Source organism: Scyliorhinus torazame, chromosome X (genome assembly GCF_047496885.1).
Source record: "Scyliorhinus torazame isolate Kashiwa2021f chromosome X, sScyTor2.1, whole genome shotgun sequence".
Classification (NCBI taxonomy): Eukaryota; Metazoa; Chordata; class Chondrichthyes; order Carcharhiniformes; family Scyliorhinidae; genus Scyliorhinus; species Scyliorhinus torazame.
In genome coordinates, this window is record NC_092738.1 from 40095064 (window position 1) to 40115804 (window position 20741).

The 20741-nt window shown below is 48.5% G+C and overlaps 1 protein-coding gene across 3 annotated transcripts in view; it reads left to right on the forward strand.

The window, feature by feature from the left end:
* b4galnt1b (beta-1,4-N-acetyl-galactosaminyl transferase 1b) overlaps nt 1-20741 on the forward strand; it is a 110291-nt gene that overhangs the window by 20240 nt on the left and 69310 nt on the right. For 2 of the 3 annotated variants that reach the window (XM_072493653.1, XM_072493654.1), the window contains exons 2-5: nt 480-695; nt 2953-3129; nt 4305-4411; nt 6469-6506. In XM_072493653.1, the coding sequence (XP_072349754.1) occupies nt 480-695; nt 2953-3129; nt 4305-4411; nt 6469-6506 (538 nt within the window). Of the gene's footprint in view, nt 1-479; nt 696-2952; nt 3130-4304; nt 4412-6468; nt 6507-20741 lie in introns of those variants that run through there. The other variant, XM_072493657.1, reaches the window with a different exon arrangement.

Below are 20741 nucleotides of genomic sequence, written 5' to 3' on the forward strand. Positions count from 1 at the left end.
TCGCCATAGATTTTTACTTCTCCTTTGCAGGACACTTTGCAGAATGAATTCCACAGCAGCAAACGTTTGTTTGTATGATGCAGTAAAACATTCCGAGGTGCTTCACAGGAATGATCATGGAACAAAATTTGACATTGAGCCACATAGAGAGGTATTAGGAGAGGTGATCAATATGGCGAAGAGCGATGAGGTCGGTTCTGCCATGCATCATCCCACAACTGAACTGAATGGGGATCAATCCTTCTTGGCCTGAACGGTTTAGTATTACACTGGGCCAAATAAGTCACTGATGGAGTTTTTACCATTTCCCTTCTATAACCTAGACAACTTCTACTGAGTAACTGCCCAATAACCGGTGACAAGGCAATGCAAAATTCAATTGGTTAGTGAAGTCCTGAGAATTTGTTAATTGACTTCTAAAGACAATTCCAAGAAATTGTTTTTTACAAGTATAAAAAAGACTTTTTTTTTCTTTCTAGCATGCGTCCAGTCAGGAAGCCCCTCTGCTGTCTTCTGCTTGTGTCTTTGCCTCTGGGAGTTTTCGTCCTTTGTCTCTGGTCGTTGAAGCCTTACCGTATTGTGGATGTGAAGTATCGACTTTCCGGTTTTTCAGACAGCCTTCTGGAATGTGGTCTTTGGGAGCCTCCTGAGAAATATGCCCACATATCCTTCAAAGTGAAAGAGATAGTGGCTGAGTAAGTGGCCATTTCCTGCTTTTGTGATAGATGCCATGTACCTTTTTAGTGGGTCCGCCTTTGCTCCATTGCAACCCATTCACCAGCTGGAGCCTCCTTGGCAGCACTGACTTATAATTCGGATCATCTATGGTCGAGATGTTTTGAGATTTGAAAATTGCATTTTACAAATCATTGAAAGAATCCATCTTCCCTTTGACCAGTGATGGGCAACTCCGGCCAGTGAGTGGGCCACGAGTGACCCTCCTTCATCGCAATGGGCCGCAAGATTGAAATCAGGATTGTTCACTGACCGTCACCCCATGAATAAGATTAAATACATTTAATACACGGCGGATATTTCATAACGAGTTATAGAAAATGCTTCATCATTTATATATTAATAGAACTCTCAGCAACTTCGAATGGTGAAAACAATAGAAATATTTCCACTTTGGACACAGAGTCTCTCACACTCAATGTTGTGAGCAATCAGCACACACCTCACTTCACTTGTCCTCGCTTTACGTGAGAATCACTTCAGTCACACCGGCAGGAAAAACACTACCCGGACGGAAATCAGCGGAATGTGGCGACCCTGCGCGGGGGCAACGGTCAACAAAATGTCTCGTGGGCCCCACTCAGAACACATATACCGCCCCCCCCCCCCCCCCCCCCCCCCCCCCCGCCCCGGCCGCAGGCTACCCAACACTGCCTTTGACACTTGGGAGCCAAAAAGATGAGCTCATTCCTTTCCGTTACACCTGGCTAGTGACCTCTTGTTTGGCAAGTTTTGCCTAAACAGCTAGTAACTGGCGGTGATCTCATTGGCGCAAGTGGCTTGGGTTACCCAAGCCCAACAACACACACAGGCTCAGTTAGGATGTTGGAATAACTGGTGTAAAGTGAACTCTGGGGTGCTTCAGATCAATGAAAACAAAGTTCTGGGAGATGGGGGGATAGTGTTTAATGGCTGACCTTCTACTGCCCAAACTCCAAATCATTCTGGTAAGAGAATATATTTCCCCCTGTCACATAGTCCTAGATCTGTGGGACTTGGCGACATGTTGGCCTGAATGCTATAGGCCACTTGAAGGCAGGTGGACCTGAAAATTAGGGTGCTGTGCTATTGTCAGTCAGCCCGCTACCTGCTTGCCCACCCCATGGCAACTTTGTGAGCAGGAGGGAAGGGGTCGTGTGGGTTGCCTGCCTGTGGCCCAATTAAGGCCCTTAAATGGGTGATTAATGCCCAATTCAGCACCTCATCCTGCCGCTGCACTGATTTGACGGGTGGCAGCAAAGACTGGTGCTCAACATGCAGCCTGTGAGGCAACTAAAGAGGGCGCTGGCCACCGCTCCTGGCACTGCAGGTGCAGAGAGCTGCTGCCGCCCGATTGGCTGGCAGCTCTCTGAGGCAGTGCTTCCTCTTGGAGATGGATGGGGGCTCACCCCCACCATTTATGCTGGGCTTTCGGTTCCCTCCCTCAATTTATAATCAATCCCATAATGCCAGCAAGATTGCGATGATTGATACTTTCAAAAAGGAGTTGGATAAATCTGGTTGGCAACAGGGTGGATGATTGTAAAAATGGATATAAAACGAGATAGGTGTTCCTCTGAATACATTGGCTCCTGTATTACTGGTGTGGAGGGAGGAAAGGAATGTTGTGATTGATTTTCCTCTCTCGGATGTCCCATGTTCATCAGTTTAAGGTGTTGTATACCCCGTAAGGGCAGGTTTTACTTCAGCCTTGAAAGGATATGAATATCAATGATGAATATCCTTTCCTAGTAAATCATTCCCTTTGAAATGATGGAACAGGCCTGAGGCACTTCTCTGCCCCATCTCCTGGACACGAATGCTTCCCGTATGCCTCACTGACCCCTTCATTGTTCAGTGTTTGATCCAGAATATCTATAAGAAACTTGAGACGATCGAAAGAAAAAGCAAACGGGTGGTTGAAGCTGTCGTCAAACTGATGTCCCAAAGCCCATTTTCTTTAGGACCCTTACAACATTCAGATATTCAGCATTTCATCTCGCTGGTAAAATATTCAATGTATTTCATTGGAACATCCCGATCCATTAGATAGAATAGACCCTTCCTACAGTAACTGGAAGAGATAATAAGTTATTACATTTCCTAATCATTGCCCTCATTAATTTGGGGCCTTGATCAACTTGGGCGTTGCAAGCTGGTAGAGGTATGTGAATTCTGGTGTGACTTTATTTGAGTAAGCAGCAGTGAATTTTGGTGACACTGGATTCTTTATTCTAGGTTACTGCCAAAGAATGGCTGCCGATGTGCGAAAGAGGAGCCCGTGATAAAGCTGCCATTCGCCAAGCATCTTTTCCATCAGGTTTCAGTCCATCAGTTTGAGCAGGTTTTCAAAGAAGCGGAACGAGAGGAGTTGAAGAAAAGGAGGGAATGGGAATACCAGCAATACCTACAGAGGTAAGTGGTTCACAGCAACAAGTGCACATTTAAAAATATATATATATTTTTATTAAGGGGCAATTTAGCGTGGCCAATCCACCTACCCTGCACATCTTTGGGTTGTGGGGGTGAGACCCACGCAGACACGGGGAGAATGTGCAAACTCCACATAGACAGTGACCCAGAGCCGGGATCGAACCTGGGACCTCAGCGCCGTGAGGCAGCAGTGCTAACCCACTGCGCCACCGTGCTGCCCTACAAGTGTACATTCTGACCTGCCATTTTAACAGAGGCTCCAGTATAGGCATCCAGGGTTCATGCCTGAAACAGGCACTAGGCTAAATTGATATAGAGTTGACGCCTATTCCAGGACCCGGTGACCACTGTGCCTGTTGTGTTCGGGACAACTAAATTGACATGTGGCCGAACCAGCCGGGGTCCTTTTAAAGGACCACCCCCCACCCCAAAGTAAAGTAGGCTTCGAAAAATATCCTTCGCTGAGTGAAACAGGAAACAGCTGCCTCTCACACTGTTGCTGATGGCACCCACCCCTTTTCCTCCTGATTGGTCGCTCCGCTGTTATTTTTGGAAGCATCAAGAGACACCTAAAGAACGGTCTCTCCCCAGGGCATCCAGAGGTGACTATAACAATGTTACACCATGGTTGTGCAGGCTGCCAGCCTACACTGACCATTCATTAACAGCAACCTGGATATTTGGTCTGGTGGCCAAAGGTTTAGTCCCAGATCGGTTTTAAGCAGCATCTCTAAGGGGGAGAGAGAAAGGTAGAGAAAGAGAGAAGTTTAGGGAGGGAATTCCAGAGCTAAGGAGACTCGACAGCTGAAGGCATGGTCGCCAGTGGTGGAATGACCCATGAGGTCTAGTGATGTGCCAAGCCAATCAATGGGCCATTCCAATATTCCCCAGCCACCAGGAGCTGCAAACAACTGAAGATGCACATCGCTAGTTGCAAATAGTGATCTCAAAGATGCATTGTTGGTCTCTGCTGTGGCCATCTTTGTTATGGACATGTAACACTAGATCACACCGGCCTTTTGTGTTTAATTTATCCACAACTCCACCTAGATTGGGATTACTCAACAAGTAAAGTTAGTTTTCTTTTTCTGACTGCCTTCTGTTCCGATGCTCTCTCTGAACTTCCTGTTCTGTTGTTCTCTCTGATCTTTGCACAGGTCACATTCCCCTGCTGATGTGATAATTATTGCCAAAGCCAACACACCTTTGGAGTATCCCACTCAAGGGCTGCAAGTGCGGCCCCTAAAAACCATCGTGATCCCAGGTCAGAAACTAATGCAAACCATAACCAAGAGATGTATAAGAACCTTAGAGACCATGATTGCTAGACTGTTGTTCGGTAAGAGTATCGAAGCGTATGTAACTGAGGAGATAAATGGAGTTACAGTGCACATTAGAAATGTTCTTACTGAAGGGTGGAATATGCGTGAGGGACTGAATGGCCTCCTCCTGCTCCTGTATAACCTGTCCAAGGGGTTGAATAGCCTCCACCTGTTCCTATGTAACAGGCTTGAGGGAGAGGGAGAGAGCTGGGGTGCCTCTTCCTGTTCTAATGTGACAGACTCGAGGGGTTAAATGGTCTCCTCCTGTTCCTGTGTAACACACTCACGAGGGGCTGAATGGGCCTCCTCTTGCTCCGACATGACAGGCGTGAGTGACTTGTTAATATCAAATGTGAGTATATGATGGAGGAATAATACAACAGCTTGTCTTTTACCTTCAGCAAGTTTATTCTACTTACAGCTCACCAACCATACAAACTTCCGTTATAGTTTCCCCCACACCAACTGTTCCAGCTATGTTCATTTATACTATTTTGGAGGTTAAACCAATAATCATCATCTATTTTTAATAAGGCAATTAACTTAACATGTAATTGCCAAAGCATGCACTTACTGATACACTGACTGGGTTGAATGGCCTCCTCCTGTTCCTGTGTAACACACTCACGAGGGGCTGAATGGGCCTCCTCCTCCTGTTTCTGCATGATAACCCCAAGGGACTGAATAGCCTCTCCTCCTGTTCTCACATGGGTAATAACTGGAGGATTTCCAATGATTTATTGAATAACCTGGTTCCGTGCCATTCCATGGACCAGATGTTAAGTGCACAGCTTTTACATACAAGACCGGCCCCATTTAAAAATATTCACAACTGAATCAGGCTAACAGTAGCAGGAATATTTACGTGAAGAACAAACTTGCATTTCTGTGGCGCCTTTGGCGATCAAAGGACTTCCTAAAATGCTTTGTGGCCAATGAAGTATTTTTGAAGTGCAGTCACTGTTGGAATATGAGGAAAGGTGGGCAGCCGATTTGTGCACAGCAAGATTCCAACAGCATTGAGCCAATGGCCAAATCATCTGTTTTAGTGATGTTGGTTGAAGGATAAATATTGTGGGGGGGGGGGGACTCACCTGCTCTCCTTCAATATAGTGCCATGGGGTTTAAGAGGGCACCAGATGGGCAGCACGGTGACGCAGTGGTTAGCACTGCTGCCTCATGGCGCCGAGGTCCCAGGTTAGATCCCGGCTCTGGGTCACTGTCCGTGTGGAGTTTGCACATTCTCCCCTTGTCTGCGTGGGTCTCACCCCCACAACCCAAAGATGTGCAGGGTAGGTGGATTGGCCACGCTAAATTGCCCCTTCATTGGAAAAAATGACTGAAATAGGTGGAATTCAGTTTAATAGAAATCAGAGATTTGATACAAAATTTCACAAGATTAGCTGAGAAATGGGAGTATGGTTTTACTAACGGGCATTAAAGTCTTGAATTGCTAGGTTGCATAACAAACGTTTCGAGACGAGGGACTAATTAATGTTCTTATCTCGCAATCTTTTTGAAATGGGATGAATTGCACACATGTTAGCCCAATACCAACACCAACAGAATTATTGCTGATGGTGGCCCGGGCACTTGACTACAAAATAAGTCGGGCGTTTTTTTATGGCCTGTAATTTTCTTGTGATTTGTGGTCAGAGGCTGTGGGTTGAAATTCCACCACAGCAAGTTGTGAATTTGAATTTGATCATTTTTTTGCCAATTCTGGGCTCTCTCGAGGCTATTGGACTCTCATTAAAAAGCCATCTGGTTCACTCAGTGCCCTTCTGGGAAGGGATCCTGCTGACCTTACCTGGTCTGGCCTGCATGTGACTCCAGTCCAATGCCAACATGATTGGCTCTTGCTGCTCTCAACTTCGAATGGGCGATAACTGCAGCCTTGCCCAGTGTTGCCCACTTCCCGAGATCAACTGTCTTGAGAAATGAATGTGGAGCAAGATGTGACCTTATTCTTAACAATGTTGCACTTCCTTTTTTGCAGGTTTACGTTTACAAGCTCCATCTAGAAAACTGTATCGGGTAAGATATTTACGACCTATCACAGCAGAACATGTTCTCATTTAACTCTCTTTGCATGGAGGCCAGTGTTTATTACAATAGATTCCTTCACTTCATTTCTTTGAGATAAGAGGGCCATATGTATGCAACCTACCTGACCTGTGTTATTTGAAGAATGCACCAGTGCGTTGTTAACCCAATATTAACCGAAGCTGCTTCAACAAACTTACAACATTGGCTGTCTGGAGGCCTTTGTGCTCAGTAAGCTTCCCAGCACCATTGCTTCCTCTGTTGATGCCCTCGGCATTTCCTGTTTAATTTGGGTACGGAAATCAGGGTTGACTCTCCGGCGCAGTACTGAGGGAATGCTGCACTGGCCGGGATGGTGCCGTCTTTCAGGTTTGATGTTAAACCGAGGCCCCACTTGCCTCCTCAAGCGGAGTAAAAGATCTTCTGCAGGATCCTCCGTCGACGGATCCTCCGCTTCGCCGGCAGCACACCCACGCAGGTTTCCCAATGGTGTGGGGTGGCCACAATGGGGAAACCCCATTGGCCGGATGCCGGAACGGAGGATCCCGCTGCCGACAGGGGCGTGCCGCGCCGGAAACCTGGGATATCAGGATGGAGAACCCCACCCCCTATTTTGAAGAGGAGCAAAGGGGGAGTTCTACACCGTTGTCCCAACCAATATCTATCCCTCGAACCAACGTCATCAAACAACAGATGATCTGGTCGTTCTCACATTTCTGCTTGCGGGATCTTGCTGTGCACAAATTGGCTGCCGCGTTTTCCACATCACAACAGTGACCAAACTTCAAAAGTACGTCACTGGCTGGAAAGCATTTTGCGGCATCCTGAAGATGTGAAAATCACCTTATAAATGGCAAATTGTTCTTCATTCTCAGGACTTGATGCTGACTCTTGAGCCTAGTTTGTTCTTGTTTGGGTGAAAACCTGAGAAAAAAAATGGTGGAACGGGCAAAGGGTGATTTTTTTTTTGGCGGGTAGTTTATTGGTAGTTTGTGGGCATAGAATACATGGATAACAGGATTGAAAGGGGGACATCTGGCCACTTGCTCTCTGACAACTAGGAGCTTGGGAAATGTAGCCATTGTCTAAAGGTGTCCCACAGATGTTACTGAATGGGGGCCCCATAGCAGAACACACACACTGGCCGGTGGAACGTCAGCTGTGGAATACGCTTTCCGTGGCTATTCCCAAAGCAGCTGCCCGGGCCTTTACAACTCGTTCCAACTGAGAGCTGATGCCCATCAGGGAAGGTTGAACAAACTGGAGTTCTTTAGAAATCCCAGGGAGTTACCTGATCGAGGCCCTTCACATTATGAAAGGATTAGAGAAGCTGTTACCTCATGAATGGAGTCCAAAATGAGGGGCGATAAATCCCGTGAGGAATTCAGGAGAATCTTCTTCAGCATGAGACTGGTGTGAATATGGAACTCACTACCACAGGTTGAGGTGAATAGGATAGATGTATTGAAGTGTGGAGCTGGATAAACACAGGAGAGAGAAAAGAACAGAAGGTTATGATGTTCAGGTGAGATTTAAAAAAAATTAATTTAGAGTACCCAATTAATTTTGTCCAATTAAGGGGTGATTTAGCGTGGCCAATCCACCTACCCTGCACATCTTTGGGTTGTGGGTTGTGCGCGACTGTCTGTGCGGAGTCTGCACGTTCTCCCCGTGTGTGCGTGGGTTTCCTCCGGGTGCTCCGGTTTCCTCCCACAGTCCAAAGATGCGCAGGTTAGGTGGATTGGCCATGATAAATTGTCCTTTGTGTCCAAAATTGCCCTTAGTGTCTGCCTGGACCGTTTCCCCTCGACTGACCGTACTAAATGTGGCTTCACCAATGAAAACCTCATTCTAAGCTGCCTTGCATGAAACAATTCAGCTGATGTTCTGTGTGAGGTGTGTTACAGCAAATCCCAAACCATTCATCAGTTTGTGATTCAATGACAACTGGGACTGCTTTCTGCACTCCCCCAGCCGCGTGTTTCTTGGTGTCTCTATACTTCCGCCGCTTGCCAATGGGGTTCCCCATTGAAGCCACCCCACACCGCCAGGAAACCCGCAGGCTGCGGTGCCCTGCCGGCGGGAACAGGCAATCCTAACAGCTGGAAAATTCCACCCCGGATGTTTCTTTCCATCTTGCATTTTTCTAACAAGAGCACGCTTAACAATTTATAATGCGCATTCTGGTGCACCAATTGAAGCAGGATGATACGGTGGAATTCAAATGACTTTTACTCTGTTCGCTTTACACTTTCCTGAACATTACTGGGGCCTGTTTTCAGACACAATCAAAATATTGAGTTTTGCTAATTGTTGTTTGATGTATCAGACGCCCCTCGAGCAATGTTCAATGACTATCTATCACAATGAATAGCTATTGCCCTTCAAATTCTGTGACATTTATGTGCAACCTCTGCCACACTCCTGACCAGTTTCACGGTTGCAAAAATGCCGATCGTGGCTCCTTTACTACCGCTTGGCATGGTCTACACTGTTCCACTCCCTTCTATGTCCTTATCTAACTCTGGCCAATAAAGTTGGGGGCCGGAATTCTCTGAGCCGCGCCAGCTCGGAGAATCGGAGTTGCCGGCGAGACAGCCCGAGACGCCGGTCCAACGCTGGTCAGGGGCCGTTGAAGGAGGCTCCCGCGGCGATCCTCCGCGATCGACTGGCTGATTTCCCACCAGCGTGGGTCACATATGGTTCCACCCGGCGGGAGCTCGACGTCGCGGCTGCGGTGGCCGTCCTAGTGGGGGGGGGGTGCAGGGTGATCAGTCTCGGGGGGGGGGGGGGGGGGGCTCCACGACAGCCAGGCCCGAATCAAGGGCAACCGATCGGCGGGCGTGCACAATCTGGGGGGGCCTACCTTCTTCCGCGCCAGCCCGCTGTGTGGCTCTGCCATGTTGCGCGGCGCTGGCGTGCAAGTGGCCACCGCGCACATGCGCGGACCCGCGACCAGTCGCCGTGCACATGTGCGGACCCGCGGCGAGCAGTGCAGGGCCGTGTACGGCAGCTGGAGCAGCGTAGGGAACTCCAGCGCCGTGCCGGCCCCTTGGCAACAGAATCGCTCCGGTATTTACGCCGGTGTCAACACTTAGCCACGTTTTCAGAGAATCCCGGCCCCGGTCTCCCTCGACTCTGTCAAGTCCTAAGTGATTATGACGATCACGTAGCAACTGCGATCTGTACCTTTTGAGGGATTACAACTCTGCCTCTGTACACGACCCAACCTTTATCAACTGACGGCTCATCCTTAAAAGTGGCCTAATTTCTAAATCCAGTATCGGTGTTGACCATCCAGTTGCGATATATTCTTTCAATGGAGGGTCCATGCGAGTTGTTTTACCAATGTCAGCTCTTGTGACTGGCAACACATCCATGTGTGGAAAGAAAATTACATTTCCCTGTTGGGCTCAACCTGTGAGCGGCGTGGGAATCTGGACATCGCATCAGCGTTACACGGAACTTCTGATTGTCTGTGCTTAATGTCGTACTGATCCGACAGAATCCAAACCCATCTCTGCATTCTGACTGCAGCTACACTGGAGACTTGGACTCAACATGACCACCAGTGGCTTGTCATCATAAAATTCTGACTGAACAAGTATCCAAAAAAGAGCATTTACGTTCTATCTGAGGATAATTGAATTCACTGGTACTAAGGGTGTGCGAAGCAGCAAATACAATTGGTCTCAATGCAAATACTCAATTGGTACAATTGGGCAGCATGGTAGCACAGTGGTTAGAACATAGAACATAGAAAATACAACACAGAACAGGCCCTTCGGCCCACGATGTTGTGCCGAACCTTTGTCCTAGATTAATCATAGATTATCATTGAATTTACAGTGCAGAAGGAGGCCATTCGGCCCCCTGAGTCTGCACCAGCTCTTGGAAAGAGCACCCTACCCAAACTCAACACCTCCACCCAACACCAAGGGCAATTTTGACATTAAGGGCAATTTATCATTGACCAATTCACCTAACCCGCACATCTTTGGACTGTGGGAGGAAACCGGAGCACCCGGAGGAAACCCACGCAGACACGGGGAGGACGTGCAGACTCCGCACAGACAATGACCCAAGCCGGAATCGAACCTGGGACCATGGATCTGTGAAGCAATTGTGCTATCCACAATGCTACCGTGCTGCCCTTAAGAACAAATAAATCTACACTATATCATTTTCCCGTAATCCATGTACCTATCCAACAGCTGCTTGAAGGTCCCTAATGTTTCCGACTCAACTACTTCCACAGGCAGTGCATTCCATGCCCCCACTACTCTCTGGGTAAAGAACCTACCTCTGATATCCCTCCTATATCTTCCACCTTTCACCTTGAATTTATGTCCCCTTGTAATGGTGTGTTCCACCTGGGGAAAAAGTCTCTGACTGTCTACTCTATCTATTCCCCTGATCATCTTATAAACCTCTATCAAGTCACCCCTCATCCTTCTCCGCTCTAATGAGAAAAGGCCTAGCACCCTCAACCTTTCCTCGTAAGACCTACTCTCCATTCCAGGCAACATCCTGGTAAATCTTCTTTGCACCTTTTCCAGAGCTTCCACATCCTTCCTAAAATGAGGCGACCAGAACTGTACACAGTACTCCAAATGTGGCCTTACCAAAGTTTTGTACAGCTGCATCATCACCTCACGGCTCTAAAATTCAATCCCTCTGTTAATGAACGCGAGCACACCATAGGCCTTCTTTACAGCTCTATCCACTTGAGTGGCAACTTTCAAAGATGTATGAACATAGACCCCAAGGTCTCTCTGCTCCTCCACAATGCCAAGAACTCTACCGTTAACCCTGTATTCCGCATTCATATTTGTCCTTCCAAAATGGACAACCTCACACTTTTCAGGGTTAAACTCCATCTGCCACTTCTCAGCCCAGCTCTGCATCCTATCTATGTCTCTTTGCAGCCGACAACAGCCCTCCTTACTATCCACAACTCCACCAATCTTCGTATCGTCTGCAAATTTACTGATCCACCCTTCAACTCCCTCATCCAAGTCATTAATGAAAATCACAAACAGCAGAGGACCCAGAACTGATCCCTGCGGTACACCACTGGTAACTGGGATCCAGGCTGAATATGTGCCATCCACCACCACTCTCTGACTTCTATCGGTTAGCCAGTTCGTTATCCAACTGGCCAAATTTCCCACTATCCCATGCCTCCTTACTTTGTGCAGAAGCCTACCATGGGGAACTTTATCAAATGCCTTACTAAAATCCATGTACACTACATCCACTGCTTTACCTTCATCCACATGCTTGGTCACCTCCTCAAAGAATTCAATAAGATTTGTAAGGCAAGACCTACCCCTCACAAATCCGTGCTGACTATCCCTAATCAAGCAGTGTCTTTCCAGATGCTCAGAAATCCTATCCTTCAGTACCCTTTCCATTACTTTGCCTACCACTGAAGTAAGACTAACTGGCCTGTAATTCCCAGGGTTATCCCTAGTTCCTTTTTTGAACAGGGGCACGACATTCGCCACTCTCCAATCCCCTGGTACCACCCCTGTTGACAGTGAGGACGAAAAGATAATTGCCAACGGCTCTGCAATTTCATCTCTTGCTTCCCATAGAATCCTTGGATATATCCCGTCAGGCCTGGGGGACTTGTCTATCCTCAAGTTTTTCAAAATGCCCAACACATCTTCCTTCCTAACAAGTATTTCCTCGAGCTTACCAATCTGTTTCACACTGTCCTCTCCAACAATATCGCCCCTCTCATTTGTAAATACAGAAGAAAAGTACTCATTCAAGACCTCTCCCATCTCTTCAGACTCAATTAGCACTGTGGCTTCACAGCTCCAGGGTCCCAGGTTCGATTCCCGGTTTGGGTACTGTCTGTGTGGAGTTTGCACGTTCTCCCCGTCTCTGTATGGGTTTCCTCCGGGTGTTCCGGTTTCCTCCCACAGTCCAAAGATGTACAGGTTAGGTGGATGGGCCATGATAAATTGCCCTTAGTGTGCAAAAAATGTTGGGTGGGGTTACTGGGTTATGGGTATAGGGTGGAGGTGTGGACTTAAGTGGGATGCTGTTTCCAAGGGCTGGTGCAAACTCGATAGGCCGAATGGCCTCCTTCTGCACTGTAAATTCTATGATTCTCCTCACCATTATCCAAGACCAGAGAGATCACCGCACCTACTTCATATGTAGAGGTATCACGCACTAGATTTAGATTCACATTTTGGGGCACATCATAATGTATGAGCGTTCTACCATCTACCAATTGACTTTGTGGTGGGAAGACAAATGATTTGGATTTATTAACGACAATCTATTAGGCCAATTAGCACTTATTCTAAGGAATTTTGAATCTATATAGTGTAGTACAGTATAGTAAAGTAATTTTCATGAAGATGTCAGCTAAAAGCTGACGTGGCACCTTCTATAGCCGTCAGCACAAGGGTCAAGCAACGTGTTCCAGTTAAACCAGCTTCAGTGACCTTAAGCAGCTTGTTTTACGACACAATGTACAGCAGTCAGCATAAAGATCAATAAACCTGTTTTACTAACTCGACCTAAGGACCAGGCACATCTATCGGGACTGGAACCAAGTAGGGAGGTTAGGGAGGGATCCGTAGAAGGATGAAGGGTAGATAAGGGTAGGTAACACTCACTCTGCCTGGGTGCACGTAGGTAACTTGTTTAATGTAAAAGGCATGATCCAATATAAACAATGTTCTTACCGATATAACCCCACACTGTATCAGTGTCACCTAATTCTTTACGTTGGCAGAGATCACTCCGGAGATCTGTCTCTGAAGCTGGGTTCTCCCAACGCGTTGGTGAATAAACGATTGTTCTGTGCCTGAGATTCCTCCAATTATTTTGTGGAAAAGCGGAAAACCACAACAATGTTTATACAACTGGGATGCCTTGTCCCTGATCCAATTCCACCAAACCCCTTCCTCAAGAGTTCATTCAGTGGCTGCAATAGGTTTATCAAATTTGGCACAAATTTGCTGTAGTAATTCGTTAAGCCCAAGAAAAACCGACCTCGGAGTTATTCTGAGGGTGTGGTGCATTTCTTATTGCTTGAACCTTACTCTTGGTAGGATGTACCCCGTCTGTGTCTACCCTGTGACCCAAATACTGCAGAGTTTTGAAATATTTCAGATTTGTGGACCTTCGCTCGTGCTCCATGCTTTTTCCAAACATTGGAGTACTCTTTTTCAGGCTGCCTGTTTGGATCTAAAGTATCTCGTCCAAATAGCACACTACTCCTTGAATTTTTTACAAAGTTTGGTTCATTACTGTCGATTCCGAATGAATCTGAAGCCAGCCTGTACCTCCAAACAGATTCATTTCCAAGACAGCAAAGTACAGTCACAGACTCACCCAGTTCCTCCCAGGGACCGAGAGTGAACTGGTTTATATACCCTTACAATGATTCCATAATCCTTGCCAAATTGGGGGAAGCTGTGCTTAATTACCAAACTTAAAGCTTGTCCCCTATTTCAGTGCAAACTCAACATTAACAATTGTCCCTTGAACAATTCCAAAGGCTGAAGAACGCCAAGGGTGGGATTCTCTGTCGGCGGGATTTTCCGCTTCGCCGGCAGCGCACTCCCGCCCGCGGGTTTCTCGACGGCGTGGGGGTGCCCACAATGGGAAACCCCATTGGCCGGCTGCCAGGAGGGAGGATCCGCGCATGAGAAAACGGGTGCGACGGGACGGAGAATCCTGCTCAAGATGTCTCTGTGAAACTGAAAAAGACCTATGTGTGTATTAATGGTCAAATATGACTTAGGCTCATCACCTAACTCAAATAGAAGTTAGGCATTTGTCAGATCTAGTTTGAAAAACATCTGGCCTCCTGACAACACTGTAAACAGATCTTCCATATTTTGCAAAGTATCGAGTGGACTACGTTCCTGTATCTGACTTACAATCCCCATATATTCTTATCCTACCTCTGCAGAGGTAACCCAATTACTCTGTTCTGCTTTGGACGTATTGGACTGGGCCTTCTATGTGTTGACAATCACCATCGGATTGGCGCTGCCATCGTTTTTCTAAGCACTGGCACAGCTCCACATTTCTGGCTGGGTCTTTTGAGGCCAGCATCTTTCAAAATGTGAGGCACAGTGTCCCTCTGAGAACTCCCTGTAGCGTCAGGGGGAAGATAGGACATGCCACCTACATACACCTATAGCACTAGCTGTTGTAAGTTTAAATGTCCAGTAGGAATGTTAATAAACGGTTGAGTGGATGAACGAGTAGTTTGGTCGGGTCAGTGGCGTACTCAATTTGGAGATGTAGTCAAGTGGTCGGCTGGTGGCTGGAGAGTTATTCAGATTGGCTGGTGAAGGGGGGGGGGCAGTGGAGTTAGTCAATATGAGTGACGGGGGGTTCTGTAGTTACCCAAGACTTCTTAGACTGAGATTTTTCTGTCTTGGCGTAAGTATGCCAGAACTGTTCGATTCGCCGATCCTAGCTCAGAATCTCAAGACTTTTGCGGAGGGTCCCTGGGAATGGGGGAATAGCCACTCAGAAGTGAAAATGTCCCAAGTAATTCCCTCGCTGGTTAATATGTCAGGAGTTCCCATGATGTCCCGACGCACATCTTGGGCCAACCCGGAGACCAGACGATCTGGGCCACTGTCTTTTCAGTTCTTGTTCTGATACAGTTTCACAGCTGTATCCTCTGAAAGAGATCTCTACCCCACTCCCTGCCCGATTTCCGTAACACCGTAGCCCCACCTAACCTGTACATCTTTGGACACTAGGGGGAATTTTTTTCATGGCCAATCCACCTAAGCTGCGCATCTTTTGACTGTGGGAGGAAACCGGAGCACCCGGAGGAAACCCACGCAGACATGGGGAGAACGTGCAGACTCCGCACAGACAGTCACCCGAGGCCGGAATTGAACCTGGGACCCTGGACCTGTGAAGCAACAGTGCTAACCACTGTGTTACTATGCAGGGTACAAAGACAGGCATGTGGCGTCAGGTCGCAGATTAAACATGGTAGTAATGAATAGTACAATGAGCTTGAGGGGCTAAAGGACCTCCTCCTCTTACAATGGTGCCACCTCAGTGTCAAAAACTAGGTATAATTCCAAGGTCAGCTATTAGGTTAAAACCTCGAGGTTAAACCTCAAGATGAAAACCCAGGACTAAACCCACTCACTCGAATCTAGAAACTGGAGGTTAAGGCTGCTATCAACGTGGGGCCAGGATTTTTGAAACCAATGCCAACCACACTCTTAACTCTCCGTGACATCTGTGACTTTGGTGAGACCGTACCTGCAATACTGGGAGCAGTTTTGGTCTCCATATTTAATGAAGGATATATTTGCATTGCAGGGGGTACAGCGAGGACTCACTGGATTGGTCCATGGGATGAGGGGGGTCACCAATGATGAGAAGCTGAGTAAATTGGGTCGATATTCTCTGGAGTTTGGAACAACTACAGGCCGGTGAGCCTTACTTCAGTGGTAGGGAAATTACTGGAGAGAATTCTTCGAGACAGGATCTACTCCCATTTGGAAGCAAATGGACGTATTAGTGAGAGGCAGCACGGTTTTGTGAAGGGGAGGTCGTGTCTCACTAACTTGATAGAGTTTTTCGAGGAGGTCACTAAGATGATTGATGCAGGTAGGGCAGTAGATGTTGTCTATATGGACTTCAGTAAGGCCTTTGACAAGGTCCCTCATGGTAGACTAGTACAAAAGGTGAAGTCACACGGGATCAGGGGTGAGCTGGCAAGGTGGATACAGAACTGGCTAGGTCATAGAAGGCAGAGAGTAGCAATGGAAGGATGCTTTTCTAATTGGAGGGCTGTGACCAGTGGTGTTCCGCAGGGATCAGTGCTGGGACCTTTGCTGTTTGTAGTATATATAAATGATTTGGAGGAAAATGTAACTGGTCTGATTAGTAAGTTTGCAGACGACACAAAGGTTGGTGGAATTGCGGATAGCGATGAGGACTGTCAGAGGATACAGCAGGATTTAGATTGTTTGGAGACTTGGGCGGAGAGATGGCAGATGGAGTTTAATCCGGACAAATGTTAGGTAATGCATTTTGGAAGGTCTAATGCAGGTAGGGAATATACAGTGAATGGTAGAACCCTCAAGAGTATTGAAAGTCAGAGAGATCTAGGAGTACAGGTCCACAGGTCATTGAAAGGGGCAACACAGTTGGAGAAGGGAGTCAAGAAGGCATACGGCATGCTTGCCTTCATTGGCCGGGGCATTGAGTATAAGAATTGGCAAGTCATGTTGCAGCTGTATAGAACCTTAGTTAGGCCACACTTGGAGTATAGTGTTCAGTTCTGGTCGCCACACTACCAGAAGGATGTGGAGGCTTTAGAGAGGGCGCAGAAGAGATTTACCAGAATATTGCCTGGTATGGAGGGCATTAGCTATGAGGAGCGGTTGAATAAACTCGGTTTGTTCTCACTGGAACGAAGGAGGTTGAGGGGAGACCTGATAGAGGTCTACAAACGTATGAGGGGCATAGACAGAGTGGATAGTCAGAGGCTTTTCCCCAGGGTAGAGGGGTCAATTACTAGGGGGCATAGGTTTAGGTGAGAGGGGCAAGGTTTAGAGTAGATGTACGAGGCAAGTTTTTTACGCAGAGGGTAGTGGGTGCCTGGAACTCGCTACCGGAGGAGGTGGTGGAAGCAGGGACGATAGGGACATTTAAGGGGCATCTTGATAAATACATGAATAGGATGGGAATAGAGGGATACGGACCCAGGAAGTGTAGAAGATTGTAGTTTAGTCGGGCAGCATGGTCGGCACGGGCTTGGAGGGCCGAAGGGCCTGTTCCTGTGCTGTACATTTCTTTGTTCTTTGTGATCACATTGAAACATAGAAGATTCTGAAGGGGTGTGACAGGGTGGATACGGAGAGATTGTTTCCCCCTGGCTGGGGTTTGACAGTGTGGATACTGAGAGATTGTTTCCCCCTGGCTGGGGTTTGACAGGGTGGATACGGAGAGATTGTTTCCCCCTGGCTGGGGTTTGACAGGGTGGATACTGAGAGATTGTTTCCCCCTGACTGGGGTTTGACAGGGTGGATACTGAGAGATTGTTTCCCCCTGGCTGGGGTTTGACAGGGTGGATACTGAGAGATTGTTTCCCCCTGGCTGGGGTTTGACAGGGTGGATACTGAGAGATTGTTTCCCCCTGGCTGGGGTTTGACAGGGTGGATACTGAGAGATTGTTTCCCCCTGGCTGGGGTTTGACAGGGTGGATACTGAGAGATTGTTTCCTCCTGGCTGGGGTTTGACAGGGTGGATACTGAGAGATTGTTTCCCCCTGACTGGGGTTTGACAGGGTGGATACTGAGAGATTGTTTCCCCCTGGCTGGGGTTTGACAGGGTGGATACTGAGAGATTGTTTCCCCCTGGCTGGGGTTTGACAGGGTGGATACGGAGAGATTGTTTCCCCCTGGCTAGGGTTTGAGAGGGTGGATACTGAGAGATTGTTTCCCCCTGGCTGGGGTTTGACAGGGTGGATACTGAGAGATTGTTTCCCCCTGGCTGGGGTTTGACAGGGTGGATACTGAGAGATTGTTTCTCCCTGGCTGGGGTTTGACAGGGTGGATACTGAGAGATTGTTTCCCCCGGGCTGGGGGTTGACAGGGTGGATACTGAGAGATTGTTTTCCCCTGGCTGGGGTTTGACAGGGTGGATACTGAGATTGTTTCCCCCTGGCTGGGGTTTGACAGGGTGGATACTGAGAGATTGTTTCCCCCTGGCTGGGGTTTGACAGGGTGGATACTGAGAGATTGTTTCCCCCTGGCTGGGGTTTGACAGGGTGGATACTGAGAGATTGTTTCCCCCTGGCTGGGGTTTGACAGGGTGGATACTGAGAGATTGTTTCCCCCTGGCTGGGGTTTGACAGGGTGGATACTGAGAGATTGTTTCCCCCTGGCTGGGGTTTGACAGGGTGGATACTGAGAGATTGTTTCCCCCTGGCTGGGGTGTGACAGGGTGGATACTGAGAGATTGTTTCCCCCTGGCTGGGGTTTGACAGGGTGGATACTGAGAGATTGTTTCCCCCTGGCTGGGGATTGACAGGGTGGATACTGAGAGATTGTTTCCCCCTGGCTGGGGTTTGACAGGGTGGATACTGAGAGATTGTTTCCTCCTGGCTGGGGTTTGACAGGGTGGATACTGAGAGATTGTTTCGCCCTGGCTGGGGTTTGACAGGGTGGATACTGAGAGATTGTTTCCTCCTGGCTGGGGTTTGACAGGGTGGATACTGAGAGATTGTTTCGCCCTGGCTGGGGTTTGACAGGGTGGATACTGAGAGATTGTTTCCCCCTGGCTGGGGTTTGACAGGGTGGATACGGAGAGATTGTTTCCCCCTGGCTGGGGTTTGACAGGGTGGATACTGAGAGATTGTTTCCCCCTGGCTGGGGTTTGACAGGGTGGATACGGAGAGATTGTTTCCCCCTGGCTGGGGTTTGACAGGGTGGATACTGATTGTTTCCCCCTGGCTGGGGTTTGACAGGGTGGATACTGAGAGATTGTTTCCCCCTGGCTGGGGTTTGACAGGGTGGATATGGAGAGATTGTTTCCCCCTGGCTGGGGTTTGACAGGGTGGATACTGATTGTTTCCCCCTGGCTGGGGTTTGACAGGGTGGATACTGAGAGATTGTTTCCCCCTGGCTGGGGTTTGACAGGGTGGATACTGAGAGATTGTTTCCCCCTGGCTGGGGTTTGACAGTGTGGATACTGAGAGATTGTTTCCCCCTGGCTGGGGTTTGACAGGGTGGATACTGAGAGATTGTTTCCCCCTGGCTGGGGATTGACAGGGTGGATACTGAGAGATTGTTTCCCCCTGGCTGGGGTTTGACAGGGTGGATACGGAGAGATTATTTCCCCCTGGCTGGGGTTTGACAGGGTGGATACTGAGAGATTGTTTCCCCCGGGCTGGGGTTTGACAGGGTGGATACTGAGAGATTGTTTCCCCCTGGCTGGGGTTTGACAGGGTGGATACTGAGAGATTGTTTCCCCCTGGCTGGGGTTTGACAGGGTGGATACTGAGAGATTGTTTCCCCCTGGCTGGGGTTGGACAGGGTGGATACTGAGAGATTGTTTCCCCCTGGCTGGGGTTTGACAGGGTGGATACTGAGAGATTGTTTCCCCCCTGGCTGGGGTTTGACAGGGTGGATACGGGGAGAGTGTTTCTCCCTGGCTGGGGTTTGACAGGGTGGATACTGAGAGATTGTTTCCCCCTGGCTGGGGTTTGACAGGGTGGATACTGAGAGATTGTTTCCCCCAGGCTGGGGTTTGACAGGGTGGTTACGGAGAGATTGTTTCCCCCTGGCTGGGGTTTGACAGGGTGGATACTGAGAGATTGTTTCCCCCTGGCTGGGGTTTGACAGGGTGGATACTGAGAGATTGTTTCCCCCTGGCTGGGGTTTGACAGGGTGGATACTGAGAGATTGTTTCCCCCTGGCTGGGGTTTGACAGGGTGGATACTGAGAGATTGTTTCCCCCTGGCTGGGGTTTGACAGGGTGGATACTGAGAGATTGTTTCCCCCTGGCTGGGGTTTGACAGGGTGGATACTGAGAGATTGTTTCCCCCTGGCTGGGGTTTGACAGGGTGGATACTGAGAGATTGTTTCCCCCTGGCTGGGGTTTGACAGTGTGGATACTGAGAGATTGTTTCCCCCTGGCTGGGGTTTGACAGGGTGGATACTGAGAGATTGTTTCCCCCTGGCTGGGGATTGACAGGGTGGATACTGAGAGATTGTTTCCCCTGGCTGGGGTTTGACAGGGTGGATACTGAGAGATTGTTTCCCCCTGGCTGGGGTTTGACAGGGTGGATACTGAGAGATTGTTTCCTCCTGGCTGGGGTGTGACAGGGTGGATACTGAGAGATTGTTTCCCCTGGCTGGGGTTTGACAGGGTGGATACTGAGAGATTGTTTCCCCCTGGCTGGGGTTTGACAGGGTGGATACTGAGAGATTGTTTCCTCCTGGCTGGGGTTTGACAGGGTGGATACTGAGAGATTGTTTCCCCCTGGCTGGGGTTTGACAGGGTGGATACGGAGAGATTATTTCCCCCTGGCTGGGGTTTGACAGGGTGGATACTGAGAGATTGTTTCCTCCTGGCTGGGGTTTGACAGGGTGGATACTGAGAGATTGTTTTCCCCTGGCTGGGGTTTGACAGGGTGGATACGGAGAGATTGTTTCCTCCTGGCTGGGGTTTGACAGGGTGGATACTGAGAGATTGTTTCCC